Source organism: Megalobrama amblycephala, linkage group LG2 (genome assembly GCF_018812025.1).
Source record: "Megalobrama amblycephala isolate DHTTF-2021 linkage group LG2, ASM1881202v1, whole genome shotgun sequence".
NCBI lineage: Eukaryota > Metazoa > Chordata > Actinopteri > Cypriniformes > Xenocyprididae > Megalobrama > Megalobrama amblycephala.
Genome location: NC_063045.1, coordinates 52,219,521 through 52,238,670, shown reverse-complemented (window position 1 = coordinate 52,238,670; position 19,150 = coordinate 52,219,521). Strand labels below are relative to the sequence as shown.

General features: G+C 37.5%; 3 protein-coding genes and 1 long non-coding RNA gene across 4 annotated transcripts; 2 read left to right on the top strand and 2 right to left on the bottom strand.

Annotated features, from left to right (window-relative positions):
- Nucleotides 1-1,192: 1,192 nt before the first annotated feature.
- rad51c (RAD51 paralog C) lies at nt 1,193-7,899 on the bottom strand. The gene is made up of 9 exons (XM_048180793.1): nt 7,221-7,899; nt 6,866-7,109; nt 6,564-6,721; nt 6,262-6,395; nt 6,031-6,162; nt 5,550-5,616; nt 5,405-5,465; nt 4,783-4,843; nt 1,193-3,187 (listed from the first exon to the last, which is right to left on the bottom strand). The coding sequence occupies exons 1-9, from the start codon at nt 7,336-7,338 to the stop codon at nt 3,077-3,079; spliced, it is 1,086 nt and encodes a 361-aa protein (XP_048036750.1). The 5' UTR covers nt 7,339-7,899; the 3' UTR covers nt 1,193-3,076.
- LOC125262209 lies at nt 6,048-7,294 on the top strand. The gene is made up of 3 exons (XR_007183532.1): nt 6,048-6,176; nt 6,267-6,367; nt 6,924-7,294. It is a non-coding gene; the product is annotated as an uncharacterized LOC125262209 (long non-coding RNA).
- A 172-nt stretch (nt 7,900-8,071) lies between the features above and the next one.
- Nucleotides 8,072-10,037, top strand: atg101 (autophagy related 101). The gene is made up of 3 exons (XM_048180794.1): nt 8,072-8,256; nt 8,493-8,769; nt 9,395-10,037. The coding sequence occupies exons 2-3, from the start codon at nt 8,518-8,520 to the stop codon at nt 9,797-9,799; spliced, it is 657 nt and encodes a 218-aa protein (XP_048036751.1). The 5' UTR covers nt 8,072-8,256; nt 8,493-8,517; the 3' UTR covers nt 9,800-10,037.
- Nucleotides 10,038-10,556: 519 nt separating this feature from the next.
- On the bottom strand, nt 10,557-18,222 carry zbtb21 (zinc finger and BTB domain containing 21). Its single transcript, XM_048180790.1, has 2 exons — nt 18,067-18,222; nt 10,557-15,795 (listed from the first exon to the last, which is right to left on the bottom strand). The coding sequence occupies exon 2, from the start codon at nt 15,788-15,790 to the stop codon at nt 12,683-12,685; it is 3,108 nt and encodes a 1,035-aa protein (XP_048036747.1). The 5' UTR covers nt 15,791-15,795; nt 18,067-18,222; the 3' UTR covers nt 10,557-12,682.
- Between the last annotated feature and the right edge of the window lie 928 nt (nt 18,223-19,150).

Sequence of the window (19,150 nt, the reverse complement as noted above, 5' to 3'; positions counted from 1 at the left end):
TTAGGCTACTATACTAGTAGCCTAATCTATTGTGTGACTGAGATTCAGACGCCGTGCGAAACAATTATTTAATCGTTTAATCGAAACGGCTGAGGCTTACTTCGACTGAGCTCTTAGAGAGAATGTTTATGAGTGGGAAAACTCGATAAGTGATGCTCGCTGTGCGTGTATATAGGACATCAGAGCTTAAGCTAAAAATAACAACTGTTGTAGATTTCACATCATCGCTGGGAATTAACTGTTCTGCTCCCAGGCTTTGTTAGTTCAGCTGCAGGTTGCCTGATATTATTATTAACCCTTAAACATTTATATGACAGAAAAATATCTGAAAGCATTTTACAGGGTTTGAAAAATATCCTATAATTACTTTGTTTTTAGAGCACGTATTGTTAGTTCAACCGGGGGTTGCTAGGTCATATTAAAGGATTAGTTCACTTTCAAATTAAAATTTCCTGATAATTTACTCACCTGCCCCCATGTCATCCAAGATGTCTTTCTTTCTTCAGTCGAAAAGAAATGAAGGTTTTTGATGAAAACATTCCAGGATTTTTCTCCATATAATGGACTTTAGTGGAGCCCAAACGGTTGAAGGTCAAAATTACAGTTTACAGTGATCCCAGACCAGAAATAAGGGTCTTATCTAGAGAAACCATCGCCCATTTTCTAAAAAAACTATTTAAAAAAAAAAAAAAAATGTAACCATAAATGCTCATCTTGATCTATTTGAATTCCAGCAGTGTAGACAATGCTAAGTGTATTACTGCCCTCCACAGGTCAAAGTTTGAACTAAATTGTCATATACAATATGCTAGTACAAGTATATAACAGTTAGTTCAAACTTTGACCTGTGGAGGGCAGTAATACACTTAGCAGTGTCTACACTGCTGGAATTCAAATAGAGAAGAAAAAGAGAGCTAGTTCAAGATGAGCATTTATTGTTAAAACGTATATAAGTTTTTTTGTTTTTTTAGAAAATGAGCGATGGTTTCTCTAGATAAGACCCTTATTCCTCGTCTGGGATTGTGTAGAACGCTCTGAAGCTGAAATGAAACTGTAATTTTGACCTTCAACCGTTTGGGGTCCATTGAAGTCCACTATATGGAGAAAAATCCTGGAATGTTTTCATCAAAAACCTTTATTTCTTTTCGACTGAAGAAAGAAAGACATGAACATCTTGAATGACATGGGGGTGAGTAAATTATCAGGAAATTTTAATTTGAAAGTGAACTAATCCTATAAACGCAAAATTAACCCTTTCAAGAATGTACTGGTGTAAATATTTTCATACAGAATATTATAGACAACTGAAGCTATTGAGAAACTAAATGACAGAAAATCCTTAAAGCGTCTTGAACTATTGGAAGATCCCATATAATTGTGGGTTGCCAGATACTATCATTAACATCTAAACATTAATATGACAGTAATCTAAAAGTCTCTTACCAGTTTAAAGGATATTCCATTTACAACTTGTATTGTTAGTTCAACATACACATATATATATATATATACATATACATATATACATATAAGTATACATACATTTGTCACACAAAACATGTAGCACTATATATATATATATATATATATATATATATATTTTCACACAAATTATATTAGACAACAAAAGCCATCAATCTCACATTTATAAGGGTTGCCAGATAACATCAAACTCAGTATTAACCTTTTCAAAAAATGTAGGGTAATCATAATTTCTGGGAAAATATCACAGTTGGCACAGCTATTGCTAGGTAACGAATATGACAGAACATTTTGATATATTTTAAAGCGAGTAATGACTGCAACTGGCTATTTTGAAATTGGTTACCATGGTGCGTATTTGTAAAGGATGACAAAGTGTAGCCTTGCCTGTATACAGCAATCTGAAATTGTATTCATAATCACCTAGTAACTTGTCATATTCAACTTCAAAATTATAAGTCTTGAGGTAAAGGGATGTCTGATGCAGTGACCCAGGATGACAGTTACACAGCAGTGTAGGAATATTACCCAGCGTGCCTTCCTCACCTGAGAAAGCCTGATAGGACACAACTGAACTGTCACTCGTCTTAAACCAGCCCTGACAAATGATGTAATCCTATTAGTCCAGCACTCTGTCTCAGGCAGTTCTTCATTCATGATCTATCCATGTGTCTAACATGGAGGTTAAAAACATCAAGAACACAATGTTATCTTCTGTCCACATAAGCATAAAGTGTTTAGGTCAATTCTTCTGCGGGATGTCTAAACTATCCATTGCCAGCCAAGGAAATATGAGGTCAAGTGGTCATAATTTATCTTTGTGCTGATGTAATGCTGGCTTCCCAGTGTACAATTCAATTAAAGTGATGAACCTCACACATACACACTGGGAGTGAGCTGAACCTGGATGATATACTGATATTGAACAGGAACATTCTGCGGCTAAATTATTACTGTTACTTGGAGGTGAATGTGAGCGGTAAACTCTTTATCTTCATACTGTCACTCATGCAACAAGCAAGACAGAAAGTCATCCTGATGTGACCTGTACAACACGATATACACAACAACACCTTCTCACTGGGTTCATTAGAGCCAAATTATTCAATACACTGTTACAAATTTAGTTAATTGCATATTATGGCACAAAGTTTTGGCTCATGCAATGTAAGTGACATGATTAACGACTGGTGATTGTCAATTAGTTTGACTAATCGCTAGCACTTGAGGCTGCAGAAAAACAATTTTGCATATATTATGGACAGGAGATTAACTGGGAAAAGTGGTGGGGAACAATAAATGGCAAGAATAGCTTTTAATATATTGATAAATATATGGCCTATAACCTGGTCCGTCATCCAATTTAAGTTGGAAAACTTTGGAATAGCTTTACATTTTCATTATTTCCCCCTGAATTGTAACACTGTCTGATTGGGAAATTTATCTTGGTGAGCCACTAATACCACAATAACACAAATGACTAAAGGCCAACAATCAATATACTATATTTTATTATATTAATAACCCAATAACTAATTGTTATTATTTACATTTTATATACATATATAAATATCTGTACATTCCTGACAGATCCTCAAGACAGATTCTCCAATCGAGGGCGTTTGCTGTAGTTTCCTGAAGGAGATGAGACTGCAGATGAATCTGTGTGTCTGGGTTCATCTGGGGCATCCCTGAAACCCTGGACCTGGGTGAGATCGTATACAGTAAGGGAAAAACTATGATATATATTTTCAATATAATAGAGTATCGAACTATATATATATATATATATATATATATAATATATATAAAGTATAAAGGGGTGTAACGGTACACAAACATGCCGGTTCAGTACGTACTTCGGTATTGAAGTCACAGTTCCATACAGGTTTGGGATGCAGGGGGGGGGAGAAAACTAAACAAAATTGTTTCCTTTTTCTTTTTTTTTTTATTAAACAGTGGTGTATAAAAAAGTCTATCTCTGCTAATGCTGTAAACTATATACAGGGAGCCCTTTCTTGCACATTACTATAATATTAAAGGTTACAATTAACAACAGAGCCCAAACTATTAAATTCAGTTGCTATTCATTTTTAGACATAATAACCAACACTCAAATAAAAGTAAATTTCACATAAGGCAGGTTTTGCATTAACTTCTAAAACTAATTATTAAATTATTACTGCAATTCATTTTTTGTATATGATCATTTACACAGTTACTGTCATAACTTTTTTCATGACAAGTTTATTTATATATTAAATAATGAAGACATTACTAACAGGTAAAGTAAATATAATGAATATATAAGCTAATATAGTGCATATATTTAGTGAAATGTTCCCCTCTAGAGTTCATTTCTCTAGTGAACCAACCTGCTGTGGACACTGAATGACTTGCCTGAGGTAAATGTAATGCTACGTGAGAGATTATTCTCAAGCTGTTTAATTGATGTCTTTCCGCAGCTGAAACACTGGTTGAGAGATTACACGCATATCTAGGGCTGCGTTGCACTTCGCTTTTAGACACATACTCGCAAACATCCCTAAGCACTTCCCCTCGGGGTAATCCCTGCTGCCATTTTGAAGTGCGTTCTACTTCGTGAAGTGGACAAGTAAAGTTTACATGGACAGACCCTTGACCCCTTGATTTTGACCGAGGGAGCGAGTCTACTTCAGGCAGCTCCATATATCAGTGCAACAAGATTGTGATGTCACCGCAGAACACGGTTAATTTACCCCACCACAAACAACTCTATGATATATTAATTATCTTTTTTAAATATTTAAAAAATCCAAACACACCTATATATATAATCCTGCATTAGACAATTTTGTAAGGGAAAAAAGTGTAAATAATGAATCAACTCCATAACAGATTCCAAGTGATCAAGGGCTTAGGACGTTCCAATTCAGCCCATTGCAAAGGTTCCACCAGTAGTGGGCACTTGTGCAACGTAAGCAATGACGTACATCCGAATCAACGAGACTGAGGGAAGTTAGCGAGGAAAGGGCATTAAAACACTGGAACGCAGCCTTCATCGTCTGTTCTTCTTCTGCGCTTTTTCCTTTTGTGGTGGTTAGCAAATGGCGTCGCATTACTGCGCATGCCCATTTCTGGACTGGAGTGTGGATCACCTGTGACGGACTGTATTCGTCGTCTAACTGCATGAACTAAACTATGACGTCCGTACCGTACAGTTTGGGATGAATACATGTACCGTTACACCTCTAATATGTACATATAAGTATATAATATATTCCCCATTGTTATTAATGTTACTGTTACTATTACACTTACTGTAATCTGATATTGAATTGTGGCTTCCATTTGACTTGGGGACTTGTACAGGGAGGCAAGCCTAAGCACAAAGTGGACAGGTGAGAAAACCAAATTGTTATATCATTGCACAATGCACATTCTCTTCCACTCTGAGCTTGTCTGTTGGGTTTAAAAAGCAAGAGGGTCTGCGGCTATTCAAATGCAGAGAGGCTGAAATGTACAGTCAGAGGGAAGACCTTCAACTTTATAGAAAGAGAGAGCAAGATTGAGATGCTCTCTGTGGCTCTCGGCTGCCTGCTGCTACAAAGTAATAGACTGGCAGGTATGCAGGATGCATTATGAATAAGGTCTGGCTACAAAAGGCAAAGCAAGCTACTTGTTCAAAGTGATTCATTCCATCACCCACGGAGGTGAAGGGTAAAGAGTTTATGCAACATACTCTCACTCTCGCTCTCTCTCTCTCTCTCTCTCTCTCTCTCTCTCTAGAAGACATATTTGGCTAAGAACAACACAGATGTTGGCTGCTTTTTTTATTTTCTATAGCAACATTTTGCTGTGTCAGGTTAAATGGACTAAAATACTAAAAAAGCCACAATAAACACCTTCCCACACAATTAGCAAATTAAAAGTGTCTGTTTACCTTCTCAGTCCCTCCCAATGCAGGATGAGCCTCTGCGTCGCGGCATGACCCCAACTCTCACCTAAAGTGTGAATTTTAATTGTTAGGATGGTGACTATGCAAAGCAAAACAATGCATGAATGCACTCATATCTGTTATGTCTTACCTAATGCAGGAACCAGCTTGGACTGGCCATTTGAAATTCTTGTGGTCATCTGATTGGTCAAAACAACCTAAGAACACATAGTAACTGAATTAAATTAGTTTAATTAAATGTTATATATATTTTGACATTATATATTAATATAGATTATTATAAATGCATATATATATATATATATATATATATATATATATATATATATATATATATATATATATATATATATATATATATATATAAATTAGCACAAAATGTGGCACACATTTTGATGATAATATATACAATATTCATATATACTATATATATATACACACAAACACATGTAAATATTTCTTAAATATACACATGCATGCAATTTATTAAATTCAATTTTTATTACATTCAATTTTAACAAATATGATTATTATGCAAAAAATAATTAATTAAATCCTAGATTTGTCTGCTATTCACTATTGTTTGTTTCTTGATATGAGGTGCTGAGTACCGCTACACTGTGTTGTGTTGCTAGTTGGATGAGCTGCTGGGCAAGGCCGTTCAGGAGGCGCGTCCTCTGAGAAAGATCCTCAAAGTCATGGCGAAATGGGAAGGCAATGCTGTCAATCACTATTAACCGCACCTATGATTGGACATGTAATTTATGAGCATCTAAATAGCAGTAATATCACTGTGCTGAGATATGTCCTTAGCAGTGGTCCTGGTTTCCATTTTTTTTTACCTCAGGATGCTCAGACAGGAAGTCAGGTAGGAGGTAAACCTCAGCTAACAGCTCTACATAGTCATGGCAACGGACCAAGAAGAGGTTGGACAGGATCTTCTCGACAGTAAGTTCCTCTAAAGCTTGTTTCTGTTCTAAGAGGAAAAGAAAAGACAGATTATTCGACAATTACACATTTTGTGTCTCATAAATGAATAAAAATTCTCAGGTAAAGTTGATTGGTATTGGGCCTGTAGAGCTTTTTCTCTGAATATACATACACATTTAGACATCCCAACTTAGCTCAGCTACTCAAATCAGACCTGTGTCCTCTGCTAGAAGGGTGCAGTGCTGCACAGCTGCCTCCGCCATATCCGCAACCCGCTGCACCAAGAAACTGCCTTCTGTATCCACATACAGCGCCTTTCCTCCCAGACCTCCGAAACACACAGGAATCTGCACATCCACAGCCAGCTGCATGCTTTAAAATAGGAAAAACAGTCTTTTATGAAAATTACAAATACACTTTTGAAATTATAGTAAGCTACATTATCAACACAAAAGTGCCACGTATTACCAATTTTAAGAGGCACTGATACATTTTGTAATTCGTTTCCTCCCATACCATAGCTGAGTCTTTCCAACACCAGGGGCCCCACAAATCTCTGTGGTCTTTCCCACAGGCACACCACCTCCAAGGGCATCATCCAGGCCTGAGCAGAATGTCACAATGCTCCCCAGAGTCTGCTCCTGGTGCAGAAGATCCAGGGCTGTTAAGCTCTCTGTTGCCGCCCTCTGCTGGTGAGGCTGGGCATCATCCCTCAACATCTGCAACACCTCCACTGCCTCTTCTTGTGATATACCTGCCTCTGCGAACGAAACAGGCATGGATTAAACCAAATGTTATGAAATTTACTTTTCAAGTGCTATTGTCGAATTCAAAGAAAAAAACAGAGTTGGGTTTTTAGTGATATAAATACCTTTGCAGAGCTGAAGAGGACGCATGTCAATCAAGTCTGACGCCACTTGGAAACCCGCATTGATAAGTTTTACCTTCACTGAGGGCGCCAGGGGGAGGCTTGGCACAGTCCTGTGCATTTTCAATACTAGCGTTGACAATGATTTAAAAAAAGGGCCGTTTTAGGCTCGTAAGTCGGTACTATGTCAGTTTAGAACAGATGACAGCCTCAACAATGTACGCAAGCTTTTAGTTTTAACCGCGTAAAATCTATTCTTCGCTAAATGAAAATAAATATAAACATAAGAGGACTTATATTTCTTTACACATATTTTTTTTCTTCCTTTTGATACTCCCTCCAAAACAAGAGACGACACTGTATGGGAAAATGCTCTTCAAAATAAAAGTCCCAAGACGCCATTTACACATTTCTTTACGAGTACACGTTAACAAATGTTAAAATATTAATATAAATTACTCATGTAATTTCTGTAGAACTGAGAAGGCTTTGCGTGTACTTTTTCATTGTATTACAGGCAAAGAAATGGATTGATTAAATATAATTTTACAACTGAGTGGAAGTGGCAAGAAAAAGCATAACGTTATACATTTGGTGTTTATTTTTATTTAATTTCATACATACTTTGGAAAAGTATGATTGTATCATGTGATAATGCGATTAAATATAAAAATCGACATTTGTATTATTATTATTATTATTATTCGTTTCATTATATTCTGGCACCTTTTATTTTTACATATTCTTACTTTATTGTTTGCATCATTTAATCAGTTATACTAGTAAAACGTTCACTATATATTGACTGAGCTAAAGAGAACCTTAAATTAAATATTGCTAGTACGATGATGTAAGTCCAATTCTTACCACTGAACCTTTTATTTTAACTAGAAAGCAATATGTGAACCAACCTTTGTGATTTTTAAACGCCAAAAACTAAAATGTCCCTTATCCCGCCCTGTACATTTTGACGTATGTTTACAAAACAAAAGCACCCCATCGCAAGAAAAATAAAGCGCATCGACGTTTCGTAATGAAGGTAAACATGCTCTATGAACGCCCTTTAGAGTCTTAAATTACATTTGAGATTCGTAATTATATTGTTAAATCCATATTTTATTATAACTTCAATTCTTAGGCTGTTCCACTCAGTCTAAAGTGGCGCACCTCGGCGCTTTTTAGAAGCAGAACAGCTGAAGGTGTTCAGCTCCGTGTCTATTTGACACATTTGAGCTCAGATCAACGGATCAAAAGAAAGTCCTTTTGTTTTAATAGCTGTAGAACCGTGTTATAGACCATCATGAACTGTCGATCAGAGGTCCTGGAGGTGTCAGTGGAGGGCAGGCAGGTGGATGAGGCCATGCTAGCCCTCCTGCACACGATCCTCCTGCACCGCAGCACGGGCAAATTTCACTATAAAAAAGAGGGCACGTACTCCATCGGCACGGTGGGAACTCAAGACGTGGACTGTGACTTCATCGACTTCACATTCGTGCGAGTGTCTTCTGATGAGCTGGACAGGGTTATCAGGAAAGCGGTAGCCGAATTTAAGGTACTTTTGATTGCAGTTCTTAAAGGGTTAGTTCACCCAAAAATAAAATTTCTGTCATTAATTACTCACCCTCATGTCGTTCCACACCCGTAAGACCTTTGTAAATGCCGTCATTTAAGGTCCAGAAAAGTAGTAAAGACATCGATAAAATAGTCAACATGACTACAGTGGTTCAACCTCAATGTTATGAAGCGACGAAAATACTTTTTGTGCGCAAAAATAACTTTATTCAACAAATTCGTCTCTCCCCTGTGATTCTCCTACGCTGTTTACGTTCAGCGCTTCCAGGTTCTACATCAGAACGCCAATGCTGTACACGTGAGCAGCACGACGCATGCTTACTTTATCATGGCACCACTACACATTTTTTCCAAGGGGGTGTGTAGTAAATATTTAGTAAACTCTGTATGTACATAACTTTGCATTATTGGCAAAAAAAAAAAAAAAAAAAAAAAACACAAATTGAAATGTTATTTTTCTCACCCAGTAAAAGCTATTATATTTGCATAATAATAGGTTGAATTAACTATTCATGTAACAAATTCATATTCCAAAAGTTTCAAAAAGTAGCAGCGATCTTATTGTTGTGAACACTTTTTATAACCACAACCTTATTCATACCCAGGATGCTCTTGGCAATTCCGGAAGTGATGGCATGGGTCAGATCTCTTTGGAGTTCTACCAGAAGAAGAAGTCACGCTGGCCCTTTTCCGATGAATGCATCCCTTGGGAGGTCTGGAGCATCAAGGTGAACGTGGTGAACCTGGCCAACGAACAGGAGCGTCAGATCTGCAGGGAAAAAGTTGGCGAGAAGCTCGGCGAGAAAGTCATCAACATCGTGGAGGTGATTAACCGTCATGAGTATCTTCCCAAGATGCCCACACAGTCAGAAGTGGACAATGTGTTCGACACGAGTTTGAAAGACGTCCAGCCGTATCTGTACAAGATCACGTACCAGATCACAGATTCTCTGGGTACGTCAGTGAGCACTACCATGAGGAGGCTGATCAAAGACACGCTGGCATTGTAAAGAATGTGACAGTGAAGCTGCTGGAGGCCTGATGATCTTTGGACATTTATGATGATCTTGTAAAAAAAATTGAAAATCACATTACATTGGTCTTTAGTGGGATTTAGAATAAATTCTCTACTCTTTTCCTGTATAATAATGGTATCCACTATCTTTGCATCAGCTAATTCAGAAAAGCATATAATTCAGTTACTTTTGTTGTTGTTGTTTTTTAATAAACCTAATTATGCCCCCTAAATTATATCATATTGTTGTTCTTTTGAATTTGTTTGTCTGGATTCTTTGTTTCCCCGATAAACACATACATTTTAGAACAGTATTTGTGTTAGTGTTCTTGGAAAATGCAATGTGTGAGAACAATTGCAAACTGTTTTATGAATATCACCATTAGGCTACAAGTAGTAGGTATTTTTTTCCCCATAAATTCACTTCAATTCCAATGATGTCTTTTAAAGTCTGCTCATAATTTTTTTTTTTTTTTTTTAAACATATTGCTGCATATTTATACCATTTTTACTTCCCACATTTAAATAATTCTTATTTTGCACAATTTAAAAATTATATACATACATATGTACACATATGTATATATACATTATGTGTGTGTGTGTGTGTGTATATATATATATATATATATATATATACACACACACACACACTACAAAAAATGTTTATTATCCAATGACAAGACCTTCTGTAAATTTAGAAACTGAAACAATGTATCAAATTATGGTAGATGAAATAAACACAAGTTCAGTTACACAGTATTGATATTTATTTTATAAAGCAAGCACAGAAAACAGTAGAAAATGCTTTAACACGAAAACTGATACAGTTTTTAAAGCCACATTAGGACAATTCAAGTGCTTACAAATATTAGTTATTGCAGTGATACCACGGGAATACCAAAAAGGATGTAATTTTCATAAAACAGAAAATGTTGTACAAACAAAGACTATAAAAATGTGTTTTGAGGATTAAGCGTTCTGTTATGTCATCACTATTCATTCAATGTCATACAATCTTTCAAAGAACCATATTAAGAAATTGATCAATTACTGAAATGATCATTTTATTATTGGGACACATGTTGATCTGCTAATAATATGGTTTAAATCTTAACCCTAAACAAAAAGCTGATGTTTAATGTCATGTAATACTGGGAACAAAAGTAAATGCAAACTAATTCAGGTATTTCTATCCTGGGTATATAAATAGCCAGCTTATTTATTAACCAATACCTTTTTGGGGATAAGATCAAAAGGAATGTATTACACTTTTATCCATCAAAATATAGATTAAATGACAGTAGCTGATGGAAAATGCAAAGAGCAAGCAACATATTTAGATTTTGTGCTTAACAAAGGCCACAAGCTTGCTAAGCCAAACATCCCCTAATGTAAGGGAAGAAGACTTCTCCTTAATATTTCTAATACTTGCTAAATATGACAAAAAAATATCAAGAAATAAGATTACTGCTTTCCCAGACATCAACATAGTGTTGGCCCAGATCTGGCCCACATCTGGTACGTGTGGATTCGACGCGAACCAGATGTGAGATGGATCTGTGCCAACACTATGATACTGTCTGGGTTTGTGCTTTAATATTTTAGAATAAAGGTCTTCTCTGGGTCATACTGTCACAGAAAAGGTCCACTGAACATTTGGAATGTCCAACCATTCAACATCATTGCATCTAGACTTCATTAATCACTGAGTACTGAGTTCTGGTAAGTTGAGCTTACACTATGGTAGAGCTCACAATGTACTGATACAGTACTGATACAGTGTGAAAATCTACTCAAACTTCATCTCTACACATTAATGAGAAGTAATTTCCACATATACTGCATGTCCTGTACAACAAAAGTATTAGAAGATCCACATTGCAGGCACACACTAAACTGCTTAAAGAACATCAATCCAAACCTGCTAATTGTACACATAAAGCCTTCTATTTGTTCAATACAATCACTGAATATTATCCACAACCTCTAAACAAAAATACCATGAAAGTCTACATAACTGGCAAAACACATTAACAGAATACTCTTAAAATGAAAAATACAACTTAACTAGCAAAGTTGAAATTAAATTATGAACATGTTTTCTTCAGTGTTCACAAAGTTTAATGTAAAGTTTGATCCATACCATTTTAGTCTGCTTAAGGTTTGCTTTTTATATGGTTCTTAAATGATCAAAGTAACAATTCAATATTAATAGCTTTAACAACATAGGCAGGGCTGGATTGTGCATGTAGCAGAAAAGTCTAAATAGTTTTATTCTGAAATACTTTTTCTTATTTTTCCTTAACTTAAATGGGGCAAAAGCTATCATTTTAGGGTATAAAAAGGGAATTAACAAATCCATCTTTTCTAACTAAAAAGCCATGTCAACACCAGCATGTGCTTTTAATAGAGAACAATGTTTATTTGGAATTGCTTGAAAGTGCTAAATAACAGCGTAAAGGCCACTAAAAGAAGAGAGGTGTACATCTTCTGTGTAACATCCCAAAAAATTAATCACACGTTTGTTTGCAATAATTCATAGAAATTCATTTAGAAGAGTTCTTAAGGTGAAAGAAATCAGTTCATTATAACAGTCTTTCTTGATCACTGAACAATAAACTTAAAATAAAAAAAAATATACAGGGAAATACTTTAGAAAACAAATTTGTTTTAAGCAACTCTTGGCATGCAATCCAAGATTCATTCTGAATACTGTTTATAGAAATAAGATAAAGTATGATCAAATGCTATTAATAAATCCCTGGGTTTAGGCTGCAAGTGTGTACCAAAGTAAATCATGTTTAAAGGAGAAATGGTCCAAGTTATTTGATTCCAATTGTTAAGGGCTACAAATGTGCAACTGCGTTTAGCACTCTTACGTATGGCTCTGCTCATGACTCCACAGACTAAAGGCGGTCTTAAATGTCCGGTGACAGAATTTGCACATGTACTGGCGTTTAAAGGTGAGTGCAGAGAGGGTTGGTGCATGGTAAAATAGTGTGTCAGATTCCTGAGGGGTGATAGTTTTGTCTGTGCTGTCGGACTTGGCTTGCGAATGTTCCCTGGGCTCATCGTCACCAGTCTTGTCTTGCTCTGGCTTCTTGAGTTTGGTTGACGGTGACGTGGAGCCTCTGGGTTCCTCCTCTGAGGCGTCCACCCCAGAACAGGTCGCTTTGAGTGGAGGTTTTTGAGAAGTTGGAGGTTCAGGGATGGAAATTGTAAGAGGTGGAGAAGGAGATGGAGAAGACGGAAGCCTGTCGATCTCTCTCATCCCTGGCTCTTCAGGTGTGGACATATGGGATTGGTAGTGGCTCCAGAGGCGGAAGTTGGTCCTGAACGCTTTGTGACATATGTGGCAGATGAAGGGTTTTATATGGCAGAGGAGTTCCTGATGTCTTTCCAGGTCTTTGTGGCTGCTGAAAAGCTTTCCACACTTCTCACAAGGCCAAACGCCCGGTTCCTCGGATCCGGTGCTCACGTTATCCTTGGCTGATACTGCTTCCTCTTGAGGTTCCTCTTTGACCTGCAGCTCCCCTTGACCATGAGCGCTCAAGTCCTCTGGGACATAAGATGATGAGTCTTCAGAATCATACATGGGTGGAACCGATGAGTCGCTGTACACTGCTTCCTCTCTAGGGTCACGTATCAACTCCTGAGAAGAGGGAGCATCTCCGAGAATATTGGATGATTCGTCGTGATTGCTCTCCTGGAGACCAAGAGTCAACTGTTCCTTTACACTCATCATATTGTGATTGTGAACTTCCACCTGATGACGCCATATGCTGAAAGAGGACTTAAAGGTACGCATACATTCAAGGCAGGTCAGCTTTTTGTACTTGCAGTGAGCTTCGTGGTCTTTCTTGACAACCGTGTTGGAGAATCGAAGTCCACAGTATGGGCAGACAGTAGCATACCTGCAAGCTCTCTCATGGTCTTCTAATTCAGTCAAAGAGGGCAGTTTCTCATTGCAGAGTCGGCAAGAAAATACGTCCTTATCTTGGTTTTCTTTAAGATGTGCCAACTGCTGCTGCTGCTGCTGTTGTTGCTGCTGTTGCTTGTATTGAAGGTCTCTCTCAGCATCTGTGTCAAGGTTAGCCGGCTCAGCGGAGTGTCCCTTCATGTGTAGTTTTAAGTGTGACTGGAAAAAAAACATTTTGCCACAGTAGGGACATCCGTACGACCTCGATCGCCTGCTTTTCCTGCCAAAGGGTTGTGACTGCAGGCCTTGCTTGGTTCTCCTGAGCTTCATAATCAAGGCCTTCTTTATCTCCCGCTCTCGGACGATATCAATTAGCTTCCTCTGAAACTTCTCATCCAGGACCGAATAGGAACTGGAGGAAGGTGCGGGATTTTGCACTACGCCGTGCTGGGTTTGGCAGTGAGTCCAGACCTTGAAGTTTGTGTGAAAGCGCTTATGGCAAATGTCGCAAGCGTACGGCTTCTCTGGGTTGTGGTACATGTTCACGTGGCGATACAGACCCGCATTGGACCTGAAAACCTTCAGGCAGTTCCAGCACTTAAACATTTTGTTTGGCCGAAGTTCTCCAGGTTCCTCGTTACTATTGTCCATGTTGGAATTGTAAGGTACCTCATCAAACGTGCTTTCCTGATGCAACAAATGATGCTCATTAACAGGCCTGGATCTCTTAAAGGGCATATAACTACCATCTATCTTACTCTTCCTCTTCATCGAGGGAGTGAAATACCCTCTTGGACCTTCATCGTAATTTGCCTGAAAGTCTTTGAAATTTACTGGCAGGTTGTCTCCAACAGTAATGCGAACGATTTCAGAAGGGTCGGCAAGGGGACTGCTGGGCTCTGCTTTAATTCTGAGTTGAGTTGTTTGAGTGCCGACCATCTCATATGTATTTCGTTGTCTCGACCTGAGAAGAAGTGGAATATCTTTTGACACCTGATCCTCACTTTCAGGGGATGGCGACCTTGCTGTCGTGGCCATTAACTTGACCACAGACTGTTCTCGACTTTGTGAGTCCTTTAGCTCCAGAGCTGGAGAAAAAACGGGAACTGGACTATCCATAGACAATGATCTGCGTAGCAGACTTTTGATAAGTGGCCCACTTCGGTCTACAGTTTGGTTGCGTGGACCATGATGCTCACCCGCTGGTCTGGAATCATCCGATGCATCCATTCTTCCATCGATGGTGGCATCAGTTTGATCTGATTGTAGGCTAGCATGCTGCACAGACTCGCTGAATGACACTGAGGATGTTAGTTGCGGCCTCGTAGATGGCGATCGGTATTCAGTTCGACGTCTCAGTATGGATGTTGGAGAGGAGATGATAGATCTGCAGTCACCATCAACTGTGTTTTTGTTTAAATTTCTGCTGTTGGAGGTACTTTTTGTCTCTTTTTCATTTGGTCTGATGTGTCCTGAGGATTGGCTCTGATCACTGAAATTGTGTGTGAGTGAGGGTTGCTCTGTGACCTGTTTAAACGGTTTTCCCTGAAGACTTGAACTTTTCCTTGGAAACATATCCATGCTAGGCTGCTCACCCTGACCTTGATGTACAATTACACTTCTCTTTTGATAAGCGCCATCCTCCTCCTCCTCCTCAGAGAGCAACATTCGTTTTCTCGACACACAGTATGACGCCTGAGGTCTTATAGACATGATGTTGGTTAGAAAGGGAATGCCGAGGCTATAGCCCAGCTCCTGTATTGCTGCCAGACTGCATTTCTCCACGAACAGAGATGATGAGTAGATGTAGTTTAGCACGATCTCAAAAGCATCAGGCTCACAGAAGTCAAGTTGAACAATGGAGCGGTTCTCCGAGTCCCTTCTGGAAAACAGAGACTGGAAATACTCACTGCAGGCTGCAAGGACGCTTTTATGGGCCTGGTACTGCTGATCACCCACTAACAACACGACATCACAGAGCTGACCCTTCAACCGCTGCTCATTGAGGGCACCCAGCAGTGAAATACCATGGGCAGGGTTACAGTAGTGCCCCAGGCTCTCCATTTTGGCTTTGAAGGGGAGTAAAAGAAAATACAAATTTAGTGACATTGCAAATTCGTTATAACAGTTTTATATGTCATTTTATATGTTCATTTATAAATACACTGTTTGTCCATTGTTCATTTATGTTCATACATAATACATTAATGTTAATTTATAAAACTTTTTAAAAATATTTTTTAAAAATGTTAAAAATACGTTTAACATCAGTGTAGATTAATAAATGCTTTGATAATGATACTCAATGCATTAACAATTAACAAATCAAATCTAATTGTAAAGTATTACCATAATCTTATATATAAATAATAACTTAAACATTAAAATGCTCGGAATTGCTAAGATAGGCACACAACGTGTAAACTGACATTAAATTTGTCACTTTTTTTCCCCCTCAAAAAGTTTGATTCTCTGAAAAACATACAGTTATTGAAACATCTGGAATCACAAAATTTTTCTTTTAATATTCTTAATATTTAGCCTTCCAATATTGTCTTGAATAATAAAGCTCCTTGGAGTTAAAAGGGTTGAGAACCACTGCATTACAGTCCACACTCCTGGGCCCAAAAAATTGGGCCAAGACCAAAATGGCTAAACACTAAGCTTTTAATTTTCTTAATCACAAATTAATTATTGGTCAGGAAATTAGCTAAATGTAAGCAAACGCGCTACTTAAAAAGCCACTGCCGTCTCAGAAAAACATAGTTGGCAGAATATGGGAAGTTGTGTGTGGATTGATGAATCAATGAAACACGAGTTGCATGGTGATGCTTCAGAGCGGTGTCTTTGAAAATCTGCTGAGAAATATAATAACAGAATATCATCTCTACCACAGTAAATCATGGAAGAAGAGATGCCATTGTGTGAGGAGCCTCTTAGCTGCTGCATGTATTACTTCACTGTGAAATGTCATTTAACGCTTTGGAGTTTTGAAAAGTTGTTGTGCATGTGTTCATAATTTCTTGGTGTGACAAATTATGTCCGCATAATTTGATGTTTCATTGTATTATCACAAATAAAACAATTGACTACAAGCACAACTACGCAACATGCTTACAAAATCTTTAATAATATTTGAATAAAGAGTAAAGATGTCAAATTCCCTAGGCCGGACATCAGTGACTTCGGTAAAGTTGGTTTTATATTCGCACATTCGGACTTCTGATAAATTCAGACTTTCCAATAAATGTGCAATAAATTAATGTTTGCGAATTTTAAGCAGCGACATGATATTGACAACCAACGATTGTCAACTTACAACATTTTTCACAGTCGATCAAAATAGGCAAGTATTGTTTTAATGGCATATTTACTTGTGAATGTCCACTGAATGTCCAATGTAGTGTGATTAACAAGGCCACTGAATACGGATGTCCGAATGTGCGAATATAAAACCAACTTTACCCAAGTACATCAGTTTTGGCCACTACTGTACTGTAATGTAATGTAAAAATAAAAAGCATGCAACATATACACTATGCAACGATTTGCCACATTTGAAACATTAATTTATTAATACATTTTTAAATAGAACACTGTTGCATAAAAGAAATGTAAAAACAAATCATGGCTGCAAAACACAACCAGAAGAAAAAAATGCATATTTATCTAATCTGCACAAGATAAACAATAGTTTATTATTGAAAATAGTAATCTATTAAACAACCTGTCATTGTATAATAACAATAAGCAAATAAAAGTCAAAAAATGCAGTAATCGGGCTTGCCCAGTGTCTGCGCATGCGCATATCGACCGCTGATTACATCATGTCTAACGTTAGTTACAGTTGGTTTTACAGTCTCTGCCTAAAGAGACTATTCTCTCACGAAAACGAGGAGTGAGTATGTTTACATTAAATGATTTCGCTAGATAGTCTTTCCTCTTAATCTCGAGTTCCATAAAACCATTTGTTGATTCACCGTTGCCAAACTGTGACCATATTTACCAAACACGTCACAAAATACAGGCAACTGGTTGCGTTTCTTTACTCTACTATTCGCAAGATGGGAAATGAAACGATTAGAACACGCGTCTGTGCGCGCGCACACACACTCACACACTCACACACACACACTCTCACACACACACACCCTCTCCTGTCACCGACTGCGCAGACGTCGCATCCTGCACAACAGGCTGAGAGCAGCCGCTTATGTCAGGGAAGAGAGAGAGCGAGAAAATTTCCTCGGCGTTACGTCAGGAAACACTGATTTTACCAAAACAACATCCAACTACTTCAGTTAGACGATGGAATAAAGTTGTTCAGGATTTCAACTCACCCTAGTTTGGTGGCTTTGAATGCCGCGGAGCTCCGACACTGGACTTTGTTTCAGAGTTGCGTTGAGCATGAAGCAGTCGTGATTCCATCCATCTTGTATTTGACGTCATCCCACTCTAGGGATGAGGTCATCGCTAAGAACGCTCGTCACGTGTGCCGCTCTCTGATTGGCTGCTGTATAAGCTGTGGGCGTTCACGGAGGAAATGAGCGGAGGGTGACGGACTGATAAACAGTTGAGATGAGTTAGCACGTATGCACACGCTCGTTAAGGAAACAGGCAGCATTTTGACATTAAGTAGACATATAGAAATCAGCACTTCCAAAGAAACATGTTGTCATTCCCCTGGAAGTGATCATTTAGCCAACATGTATTTGTTATTTAATCCACAGTTTAATAGCCTAACAGGGTTGCAAATTCGTGAAAGTGTTTTATAGGCTATTTTATTGTACAATTTGTTTTGTACATTTTATTTGTAAAAGTGAGAGCTGTAATTGTATTGTATTGGAAAATAATTTTGATCTGATTAATAAAAATGATCAAAATATATTATTAAAATATTAATCATATTAATAAGTTATCAAAATAGCCTAATAGTTGCAGCACTAATAATTATATTTTGCCATTTTAAGATGTAGCATATCTAGTGTTGCAAAGGGGCAGTAAATTTCTGGAAACTTTCCACAGGAACTTAACCTGGGGAATTTTGGAAATATTCCATTTTGGAAACTTAACAGGAATTTATGGTCCTTCAGAAATCATTCTAATATACTGATTTGATACTCAGTTATTATCATTGTTGGAAACAGTTGTGCTGCTGAATAATTTTTTGGAACCTGTAATGTTATTTTCAGGATTCACTGATTAATAAAAAGTTAAAAAGAACAGAATTTATTCAAAATATAAATCTTTTCTAACAATATCACTTTAATATCACTTTTTATCAATTTCACACATCCTTGCTGAATAAAAGTATTAATTTATTTCAAAAAAAAAAAAGAAAGAAAGAAAAAGATTACTGACCCCAAAATTTTGAACGGTAGTGTATATTGTTACAAAAGATTTCTATTTTAAATAAATGCTGTT

Bases quoted from the DNA above. Each gene is read 5' to 3' on its own strand.
- rad51c (XM_048180793.1), bottom strand. From the start codon at position 7,338: ATGCACAGGACTGTGCCAAGCCTCCCCCTGGCGCCCTCAGTGAAGGTA. The intron at 7,110-7,220 runs GTATTTATATCA...TTTCGTTCGCAG, and splicing joins TCCTCTTCAGCTCTGCAAAG to AGGCAGGTATATCACAAGAA. The intron at 6,163-6,261 runs GTAAAAAAAAAT...GTCCAATCATAG, and splicing joins TCCTGTCTGAGCATCCTGAG to GTGCGGTTAATAGTGATTGA.
- zbtb21 (XM_048180790.1), bottom strand. From the start codon at position 15,790: ATGGAGAGCCTGGGGCACTACTGTAACCCTGCCCATGGTATTTCACTG.
- atg101 (XM_048180794.1), top strand. From the start codon at position 8,518: ATGAACTGTCGATCAGAGGTCCTGGAGGTGTCAGTGGAGGGCAGGCAG. The intron at 8,770-9,394 runs GTACTTTTGATT...ATTCATACCCAG, and splicing joins AAGCGGTAGCCGAATTTAAG to GATGCTCTTGGCAATTCCGG.